Source organism: Ictalurus furcatus, chromosome 9, assembly GCF_023375685.1.
Source record: "Ictalurus furcatus strain D&B chromosome 9, Billie_1.0, whole genome shotgun sequence".
In the NCBI taxonomy this organism is placed as follows: domain Eukaryota; kingdom Metazoa; phylum Chordata; class Actinopteri; order Siluriformes; family Ictaluridae; genus Ictalurus; species Ictalurus furcatus.
Genome location: NC_071263.1, coordinates 30,331,366 through 30,342,872, shown reverse-complemented (window position 1 = coordinate 30,342,872; position 11,507 = coordinate 30,331,366). Strand labels below are relative to the sequence as shown.

The following is an 11,507-nucleotide window of genomic DNA, read 5'->3' as shown; positions in this document are numbered from 1 at the left end:
TCAAAGCAGAAAGTCATAAAGTTCATCCAGTTTTTTTCCTCCTCACATATAACGCGTAAAATTGGTTATAATAAAGAGACAGAAAATGTAAATAAACGTACAAAATAATCCAGTATACACACGGTGTATTTTATAGAACATGTACAGAAGAGACGCTCCGCAGATTTCCTGTGTTTCTGGTTGTTGTTGTTGTTGTTGTTGTTGTTTTACACACAGGGTCGTTTCATCGCTGCATAATTAGAAATGTGGGTATAAATGTGGATTCCATCAACCATATTTTAGTTGTTTGTTTTTTTTAATAATAATTAAGTATAATAATGATGATAGTGATGATGATGATGATGATGTAATTGTTTGTACTGCGTGGAGAGTTAATATTCGACTTTGTTGTAGAGATTGTACAAGGGCAGCGGGGGTAGATTACTTCCGGGGTAGTAGAGCGGCGTCGGGAACGCGATGGAGCGCGGCACGGGCACGCGCAGCAGCGAGTTCTCCCGTAGCACGAGCGGCACGCCGACTAGCGCGTGCGCGGCGGACGCGTGCGCGGCGTTGGCCGCCTCGAGCTCGGCGGAGATCTGCCGCTTCCACTTGTTCCTGCGGTTCTGGAACCACGTCTTCACCTGGGTCTCGGTCAGCTGCAGGCTCGAGGCCAGGCACGCGCGCTCCGAACTGCTCAGGTAGCGCTTCACGTCGAACGTGGACTCCAGCTGGTACACCTGGCTGCGCGAGAACACCGTGCGCGTCTTCTTCTTCGCTGCGCTCCCCCCTCCTCCACCTCCTCCTCCTGCTCCTCCGGTCTGCTTCTCCGCTCCCTCGCGCTGCTGCTCCGAGGAAACGGGAGACACACGTCCGCACGAGCGCTCCCTCTCGCGCTCGCGCTGATGCTCCTCCCGGTAATCCGGTAATAATGACTGCGCCAGGTGATGATGGTGCGCGCGGTCCATCACTTCCGGTCCCGGCGGGAGAAGAGTTTTAGCCGCACCTGCGCCAAATAAGAACAGAAAATTAGCTGAAGACTAAAAACATGAAAAAAAATCAAGAAATATTTAAATGTCTGCTTTATAATAATAATAATAATAATAATAATAATAATAATAATATGTTTTCTACATATTTTATACACGTGCTTTTATCATAAATGCATACTTATAAATGTTTTTTTTAATAAAGATGAATAAATATGGATTGTATGAACTAGGCTCTTTATATATATATATATATATATATATATATATATATATATATATATATATATATATATATATATATAATCTTTGTATAGGATAATAATAAAATAATAACAATAATAATAATAGTGTTTGCTGCATAGAATTAAAATCTCTAAATCTTTATTATAGAGATTATACAAGAATTCTTTTATGCACTCTATAAATTGCATAACTGTTATATACATCTTTACCCAACAAAATATTTACTATTTGTAATATATTATTTTCTTTATAATATGTATGTATGTATGTATGTATGTATGTATTGATATATATTTATACAGGCTGTTAATGCTTCTGCAGGAACCTGTAAACGTTCTGCATATAGTACCCTATACAACAGGTTCTCTCACACCAGAAGCAGGTTCCAACCCTTGGATATTAGAACCCTTTAAGGAACCATTTTGGGGGATGTTATTAGATATTGTGCAGGCATGGAGTTCTTTTATGCAGATTAAATACATTCTGTACTGTATAGTAATTACATTATCTTTTAAAGCATAATTTTATAGTATGAACAACATTGTAATAAACTGTAGATTATATGCTGTTATATTTGATGTTGTTTACATTACAGTTCTCTCTTTCCGTCTGAAGGAACTCTGTAGAACCCTACAACAGGGTTTTGTTCTTTTACAAAAAAGGCTTTCAGGTAAGAAGTTCCATTAGGAAGAATTTTGTTTTCTGAAGGAATCCTTTCACGTTATATACTTATGTTCTAGTAACACGGTATAATCTTTACATATAAAAAATGTAATAGGTTTTATAAATGTGTCTGGAAACTTTGTGTTCTCCTCCGAACTCTTACTACATCTACATCTACCTTTAATAAAACATATATCATTTGTCATTAGTAAAGGTGAACAATATGCATATTTATCTCACTTGAGGGAAGGGTACCACCCCAGTGACCAGAAATGCTACAGTTTAGTACCCTTTTCACAGAGAGTGTATAGTTTTGTAGGATAGAACATAGTATATGATGCTATAATATTTTAATCGCAAGATATAATCATTTTATCCTATAATATTGTAATTATTTAATAGGCCTATATTAATAAAGCATTATGATAATGTCCTAGTGCCATGCTGTTCTTGTAGAATCACATTTCTAATACATTGTGCATTACTGTATGTTTTATTAGCATCATAGAGCGTTATAGAGAAGCACTTTGCGTTATTATGCTGTTTATTTGTATCTATATACAGACATATATATATATATATATATATATATATATATATATATATATATATATATATATATATATATATATATCACATTATGCATATTATATATTATATTATGGTTAAAGTCTATATGTTCAGCCTGCTATATAATAGGCTACTGTATGTGAACCCACATATTAATTCTATAATGTAAGTAATCTGATAGCGGGGATTTTCCGAAAACACCACCTGGACCAATACCGGGAAATCACGCGCGTTAATTGATTTCGCAGAATTGTTGTGTTTATGTGCGTGCGTGTGTGTGTGTAGGGTTTAATATCATATATCTGTGCTGTGTGTGTATGATTGTGTGAGAGTGTGTGAGAGTTCCATGCAGCAGTCAGAGTGCGGAGTGAAATCAGCCTCCATTTAACGCTCGATTGCGGAAATGTGGCGCCGCTAATTCAATTATCAGACTCGATTAAATTCAGCATCGTGCAGGGAAATACACTCACACACACACACACACACACACACACACACACACACACACACACACGCCGTGTTAATGAGTCTGACCTCTCACCTACTCTGATTAACATCAAGATGGATTGAAAAAACAAAAAAAAAACAAAAACAAAACAACAACACAGAGGAGGGGTTTAGTCATTCTGACTCATTTGTGACCGTTTTTTTAAATTATTATTATTTTTCCCACATCACTATAATATCGTCCGACAAATAAACTAAACGATAAACATCGCACTTATTATTAATGTGTCGCTTAAAACCTCGACTCCAATGGTAAAGATGAACACGGAAATAAACGAGATATTTCCGCTTATTAGGTGAATTATTAGGCTATTAATTAGACGGAATCAGCATATTTCATATTTGCATTTATTATTAGGTTATATTAACAAATAATTCACCTTAACATCCCCAAATCCAAATAGAGGATGGAACACAAGGACTAGACTACTGTTACTACTAAATGTAACGCATTTTCAATTTCGGCACTTTATTATTATTATTATTATTATTATTATTATTATTATTATTATTATTATTATCAACACAGCCAACACAACACATTTAATTTAGCTGGGTTTTTCATTTCTTACTTTCACCGACACGGAGATATAAATAACAACAGCATTAGGCCTTACAATTTAACATCTGATCATTTCATTTAAAGGCCGCTGGTTGATATCAAAAGCGCCGACACTTCTTTGTAGCTTCAAATCCTTTAAAAAAAAAAAACCTAATAATGCAATATGAATATGAAAATGTCTCGCACTCACAGGAAACAGTAATAATACCTTCCTCACTTTCCTTGTCACAGGAGTGTATACCATCAAGCGTACATCTCTATCTCTCTAGTACCATTAGTGTGTCTTTTTGCATACTCAGGTCAATATAGAGTACCTTTAAATGATTTAAGGCACACAATAGTACCTTAAGGGCCAATCCTGAACCTTTAAATGGCTTTTATCAGTACCAATAATTTAAAGGTACTCTATAAGCAGCTTTGCCGGTTAAACATACACAGTAAAGGTTTAACGCTTGATGCTTCCACTGCACTGAAAAGTACCACAGAAAGATGGCCTACAGTTTGGTACCCTAGTTCGAGGTAGCAAAACATCACGAGAACCTCTAAAGTTCCCCAAGAACTTATTTATTTATTTATTTATTTATCTTTCTTTAAGTGAAATTATGTTTTTTTTCACTCCTACAGACGCGGAACACGTTCCTTTATAAATGAATCAACTTCAGCAGATAGCTAAGACATGCTAATAATAAGGATAGAGAGAGAGAGAGAGAGATTATTGGCTTACCGAGGCAGGGGAAAGTGAGCGCGCGATGCCGGCTGCACGGTTCCGGAAGTCCGGGCTCTGAGCAGCAGCAGTCCGCCGCGTCCTCCGCCTCCGCTCCGCTCGCCTCATCCTCGGAGCAGGACACGGACACCGAGAGCGCGCGCTTCCGCGGGGCCGCCGCCGTGGGGCTCTTGTCCGCTTCCGCTGAGCTTCCCGTGTCGGCCGGCGAGCCCAGGATGGAGCGGATGGTGAAGCTGGAAACCGGAGCGCTCGCGCACTTGTCCTGAGAGTTCGTGCTCATTCTCACCTCATAACCAAAATGAAAAAAAATTTAAATAAATGAATAAAAAAAAAAATTAAAACACCGGGAGGCTCAAACGCTGTCGGACGGTCGGTTTCACGCGACTAAATCAAGGTTAAACGAATCCGGTCCATGTGTAATATCTCTACATTAGGCTACATTTAACGAAATAAAGTTATGTGAGTGTGTGTGTGTATAAAAGAGTGTGTGTGTATGTGTGTGTGTGTGTGCGTGTGTGTGTGTATGTGTGTGTAGGAGTATGTGTGTGTGTGTGTGTGTGTGTGTGTGTGTGTGTGCGTGTGTGTGTCTGTCTGTTTGTACGTAAAAGTCGCGGCTCGTGCAGAGTGTGCATTCCACCCCCGGTTCGCTCGGCTGTCCGCGCGGTCTCCTGCTGCTCACCGGGCGGGTGTAACGCGCGCGCCCTCATTTGCATGTCGGTAAGACCTCGCGCTGGCCAATCGCGCGCTGAAACCGAGCCCGGAAATTTCAGAGCGTTCAGGTAAGACAGAGGGGGAAGAAAAAAAAAAAAAAACTACTACGAAACTTGAGGACATTCTCACACCAACTACAACAAGGCGCTGCTTTCCAAAACAAAAATAACCAACAACAACAACAACAAAAACCCAAAACAAAATTGTTTATTTACCGCCAAAAGAAAAAGGACCTGCAGTATATCAGCAAAATATCATCACATCACCAAGATCTTGTACCAGATATTGAATTGTTTACTTTGTTTATTCAATTAATTGATTAATTAGCTAGATACGGTATTTAAATACCCCCACTAAAGGCAACATGAAAAAATAATGAAAGATTGCAGTCGTGACAGTTTTACATTCAGATATAACTGTAGGCCTCTCCAAGCTTCTGATTGGAGAATTCAAACCAAATATGCAAATAAGTATATTTGCATGACCCATACTTAGTAACTAGCCAAGCCTGCGTAAACACACTCTGCTTGCACAAAGGTTAATATTACTACAAAATAGAACAATGCAATATAAAATATACATTTTATTAAATTATTGTGAGTTTATCATCGATATGCGATGCTACAGTGGAGATGATGATCATCTATAATAGTGAGTAATAATAATAATAATAATGATAATAATAATAATAATAATAATAAGCTCATTCTGTCTCTATTGAACGATTCATCGCATCATCATGGCTCTGACCCTCACCACTGATTGATTAATTGATTGGAGGGCGGTCACGTGCCCCGCCTCTTCACCCCGCCCCCTTTTCCTTATTATCCCGCTCATCGTCTCTTGTTAGCACGTGCCACCGACTCCTCACACCCATTAGATAATATATAGTCGCAATAAAACGGCATAAATTGCATTTTAAACTAGCCCTGCTAATGAAACGTTTCGTGCGCATGCGCAGAAGTGATGCCATTGCACACTGTATAGGTTACATTGTTATTATTATTATTATTATTATTATTATTATTATTATTATTATTATGAGATTTGTAATAACGTAATATGGACTAAACGTTGAAAATGCGATATTAATGCGTTCTAAGTACCGAAGAAGGAAACTGTGAAAACAAGTTTAAGCAAGAAAATGTTGTTTGTTGTTTACATTTGTCCAAAACTAGCTAATTAAGTCACGTGCTAATCAGAGGGAAAGAGGAAATTTATTTATTGCGTTTTGATACAAAGGGCAGATATTGCATTTTTCAATGTAGATAGCAAAACAACACACACACACACACACACACACACACACACACACATTTTATTAACACTAATGCTATGAATCAGCACCTTCGTGTTCAATCAACAGAAATTGTGTGTGTGCGTATGTGTGCGTGTGTGTGTGTGTGTGTTAGCTCACACTCTTCCTCTAAATCTTCAGCTATGCAAGTTTTTTGATCGACCCCATTGATTAGATTTATTTATTTATTTATTTATTTATTGTTGTTGTTGTTGTTGTTGTTGTTATAAATCACGCGCGCCTGCTGGACTTTTAGTAAAGACGGATGAAGGCGCGTTTAATCCGAGCATCAAACATCAATAAGTGATATTAAACACGGAGGCGCGCGCGCATGATGATGATCTATGAGTTTAGAAAGAGAGGGAGAGAGAGAGAGAGAGAGAGAGAGAGAGACAAAATGACATCAATATGTTCAATAAAGTACAAACACTGATGATGTTTCGATTTTCATTCAGACACAGAGAGAGAGAGAGACAGAGAGAGAGAGCGAGAGAGAACAAAAAGAGAAAAGTGTAAGAAAGAAAAGGCAAAGAAAAGAAAAAAGAAAGAGACAAAAACAGACTGAAAGAGGTATTGTTTAGATGCACAAACAGATGGAGAGAAATGAAGCGATGGATACTGACAGGAGAGAAAAGAAGGAGAAAAAGATCAAATGAGACGAATAAAGATAGAGATGGGTACAGAGAGAGAGAGAGAGAGAGAGAGAGAGAGAGAGAGAACTGGGAGAGAGGTAGAACAAGAAAGACTGAAAAGAGAGAGAGAATTTTAGAGAATGTTAGGGAATGAAAGAGATTATGTGCATGAAGAAGGGAGACAAGGAAGGTGAAAGGAAATGAAAAGGAAGAATACAGAAAAGAAGAAAAGAAAAGAGGGTCTAAAGAAAAAGAAAGAGGAATAGACAGACTGACAGAAAGAGACTGAGAATTTTACAGAATGAAAGACAGACAGAGAGAGAGAGAGAGAGAGAGAGAGAGAGAGAGAGAGAGCGGGGGGGCTGGTGGCTGATGGGGGAGATATAAAAAAGATGTAGAAAGGAAATGGAGAGATAAAGAAAGATAGAGAGGGGTATTGAAAGTGACAAGTGGGAGAAATAGATAAAATATAGAAGGAGGGATGCAGACAGAAAGAGAGAGAACTTTAGCGAATGGAATTATTTATATATTTTTTGTACGCTAAAAGAGAAAGGGAAGGAAAAGAGGAAGACTGGCATGAGAGAAAGAAAAAATAAAGGGATGGAAAAAGAGAAAGGAAAAGAAAAAGAAAGATAAAAAAGGGTACAAAAAAGAGAAGAGAAGGGGGGGGGGGGGACCCTAAAGATAAAGAAAGAAGGAGAGACACAGGAAGAGACTGAGAATCTTAAAGAAAGAGAGAGAAAAAAACAGAGACAGACATAGAGAAGGACAGAAAAACAGAAAGAGAGAGACAGGAAGAGAGAAGACTGACAGGAAATACAGAGAAAAATGTGGGAGAATAAAGAAGAAGAAAGGGAAAAGATGAGGAGAAAGATGAAGAGTAATACCGAAAGAGAAAAGAGGGAAAAGGGATAGAGAAAGAAAATCAAAGAGAGCGAGAGAGAGAGAGAGAGAGAGAGAGAGAGAGAGCGAGCTTACTTATATATGTATTTACAGAGACAAAAACGTGTGTGTGTGTGTGTGTGTGTGTGTGTGTGTTTAATGCCTTTTCAATCTGGTTCTGTGATAGACTCATCAATTCCCGCTGGAGAAATTAAGCCCCCCCCACAACACACACATACACGTATGCACACACACAAAGGGCACACACACACACACACACACACACACACACACGCACACACAAAGGGCACACACACACACACACACACACACACATCCGCCAGCTCACCAACTACACGTCACACTAACAACACAATTAAAATTTAAATCGTTTCAATCAGAAACTCTGTTTCACTTCACTCACTCACACACACACACACACACACACACACATACACACACAAACAAACACACACATATAGCACATATAGTTTCTCAATTCACACATTTCTGGTATGTGTGTATTGTCCTGCATAATGAGTGACAGGTGACACACTCCTCTACACCCCACCCCACTCCTGTACACCCCACCCCCTCCTCTACACCCCACCCCCTCCTCTACACCCCACTCCCCTCTTCTACACCCCACTCCTGTACACCCCACTCCTCTACACCCCACCCCCCTCCTCTACACCCCACTCCCCTCTTCTACACCCCACTCCTGTACACCCCACTCCTCTACACCCCACCCCCCTCCTCTACACCCCACCCCACTCCTGTACACCCCACTCCTCTACACCCCACTCCTATACACCCCACCCCACTCATGTACACCCCACCCCCCTCCTCTACACCCCACTCCTGTACACCCCACCCCACTCATGTACACCCCACCCCCCTCCTCTACACCCCACTCCTCTACACCCCACTCCTCTACACCCAACCCCCCTCCTCTACACCCCACTCCTCTACACCCCACCCCACTCCTCTACACCCCACCCCACTCCTGTACACCCCACCCCCCTCCTCTACACCCCACTCCTCTACACCCCGCCCCACTCCTGTACACCCCACCCCCCTCTTCTACACCCCACTCCTCTACACCCCACCCCCTCCTCTACACCCCACTCCTCTACACCCCACCCCACTCCTGTACACCCCACCCCACTCTTCTACACCCCACCCCCTTCTCTACACCCCACTCCTGTACACACCACTCCTCTACACCCCACTCCTCTACAACCCCCTCCTCTACACCCCACTCTCCTACACCCCACCCCCCTCCTGTACACCCCACCCCCCTCCTCTACACCCCACTCCTCTACACCCCACCCCACTCCTGTACACCCTACTCCTCTACACCCCACTCCTGTACACCCCACCCCCCTCTTCTACACCCTACCCCCCTCCTCTACACCCCACCCCCTCCTCTACACCCCACTCCTCTACACCCCACCCCACTCCTCTACACCCCACCCCACTCTTCTACACCCCACCCCCTTCTCTACACCCCACTCCTGTACACCCCACTCCTCTACACCCCACTCCTCTACAACCCCCTCCTCTACACCCCACTCTCCTACAACCCACCCCCCTCCTGTACACCCCACTCCTCTACACCCCACTCCCCTACACCCCACTCCTCTACACCCCACCCCCCTCCTCTGTTACATTAATCCACACTCTACTACACTCTGCCACACTGTACTACACCCCAACACACTCTCTCACACTCTTCCACACACTACTATGCTCTGGCACACTCTACTACACCCCACTAAAGTCTTCTACTCCCTGCAATGCTCAGCTACACTCCACTACACCCCACCTCATTCTACCATGTGCTTGCACACCCAACCACACTCTTTCATCTCTATCACACTTTTCCACACACTGTAACTCTCCCACCACACTCTAAGATGCCCCAACACACCCTGATACACTAGTAATACCTATATATATATATATATATATATATATATATATATATATATATATATATATATATATATATATATATATATATATATATATATATATATATGGGGCGCACGGTGGCTTAGTGGTTAGCACGTTCGCCTCACACGTCCGGGGTTTGATTCCCACCATGGCCCTGTGCGTGTGGAGTTTGCATGTTCTCCCCGTGCTGCGGGGGTTTCCTCCGGGTACTCCAGTTTCCTCCCCCAGTCCAAAGACATGCATGGTAGGCTGATTGGCGTGTCTAAAGTATCCGTAGTGTATGAATGGGTGTGTGAGTGTGTGTGATTGTGCCCTGCGATGGACTGGCACCCTGTCCAGGGTGTACCCCGCCTTGTGCCCGATGCTCCCTGGGATAGGCTCCAGGTTCCCCGTGACCCTGAAAAGGAGTAAGCGATTGAAGATGGATGGATGGATATATATATATATATATATATATATATATATATATATATATATATATATATATGATGTATCAATTCACTCTCTCTCTCTCTCTCTCTCTCTCTCTCTCTCTATATATATATATATAAACACACACACATTTATTTATTATATTTTTTACATTATATACACATTTATTTATTATTTATTATTATATTCATATTTCTGTTACTGTTGTGGTCCTTATTACATTTACACTGGATAAAGATGCTTGGGATGGATTTGGTTGCCAGGATGTCACTCAATCTGGCTCTTAAATCACGAATTTGTAATTGTTCTAAAGGATCTCTGACTGTATAGTGTGTATTAAAAGTTATATACATTAATAAAGGTGTATTGGGGCAGAATCTTAATTAGACAGCAGTATGTACATTAATCATTAAAGATTAGTATTCACATTAACTTTACTGCACAAACGACACGGGTATAATGCATAAAGACAAGGACACGTCTCAAAGGAGACTAAACGAAGTTTAAACAGATGTGTGTTTGTTTTTAAAGTCAATTAAGCAAGCTGTTTGTCTTAAAGTTGCTCTGAAGTTTACAAATGGTGCTCGGTATGATTAAACACCACCACAGAAATGAATCTGAGTGTTCAGACCGACGCAGTGTAAACGTTATTACTGCAGGGATTCTTTGATTTTCTTTTACCATCAATCTGGGCTATTGTTTAACACGTGACAGGAGACAGGAGTTACTGCGTCATCAAATACCAGAGCCAATCAGATTCCAATATGCAAAACAAGGTTTGTGTGTTTATCCCCCTTTTTTTTTTCTGAAGCAAGCTGAAGTAAATATAAACAGATTACTGTGTTTATATCTCAAAAACATCAAGGAAAAAACGTCAAGTGGACAAAATAATCAACTCGTTTAAATAAAGTTATTATTTATTATGTGTGGTTAAAGACAGACAGTACAAGCAAATGAACATGGACGCAACATTTGCAAAAAAAAAACAAAACAAAAAAAAAACGGATTGGGGGTAGGGGGTGGGGTGGGAAGGCGGAATGTGGTGAGGTGAACTTCCGGTGAAATGTAGCGGTCAGAAACCTGCTTTCATTCATTCCTTCCTTTATTTATTTAATGATTCCCGAATTGCTGTTTATAGATGAAGTGTTTACTAATGTTTTGATAGGTAGACTATGTGTGTGTGTATGTGTGTGTGTGTGTGTGTGGCTTTTCAATGTTTGAGCTACAGTATTACTACTAGGCCTATTATTATTATTATTATTATTATTATTATTATTAATAATAATAATAATAATAATAATAATAATAATAAAAGCCCTTTAAAATACAATTGTTTAAAATACAACCAGTCTGTTGG

General features: G+C 40.5%; 1 protein-coding gene across 1 annotated transcript; it reads right to left on the bottom strand.

The window, feature by feature from the left end:
• Positions 1-369: 369 nt before the first annotated feature.
• LOC128613190 (homeobox protein HMX2-like) lies at positions 370-5,995 on the bottom strand. Its single transcript, XM_053633828.1, has 2 exons — positions 4,238-5,995; positions 370-982 (listed from the first exon to the last, which is right to left on the bottom strand). The coding sequence occupies exons 1-2, from the start codon at positions 4,515-4,517 to the stop codon at positions 372-374; spliced, it is 891 nt and encodes a 296-aa protein (XP_053489803.1). The 5' UTR covers positions 4,518-5,995; the 3' UTR covers positions 370-371.
• Between the last annotated feature and the right edge of the window lie 5,512 nt (positions 5,996-11,507).

Bases quoted from the DNA above. Each gene is read 5' to 3' on its own strand.
- LOC128613190 (XM_053633828.1), bottom strand. From the start codon at position 4,517: ATGAGCACGAACTCTCAGGACAAGTGCGCGAGCGCTCCGGTTTCCAGC. The intron at 983-4,237 runs GTAAGCCAATAA...TATTTGGCGCAG, and splicing joins GCTCACTTTCCCCTGCCTCG to GTGCGGCTAAAACTCTTCTC.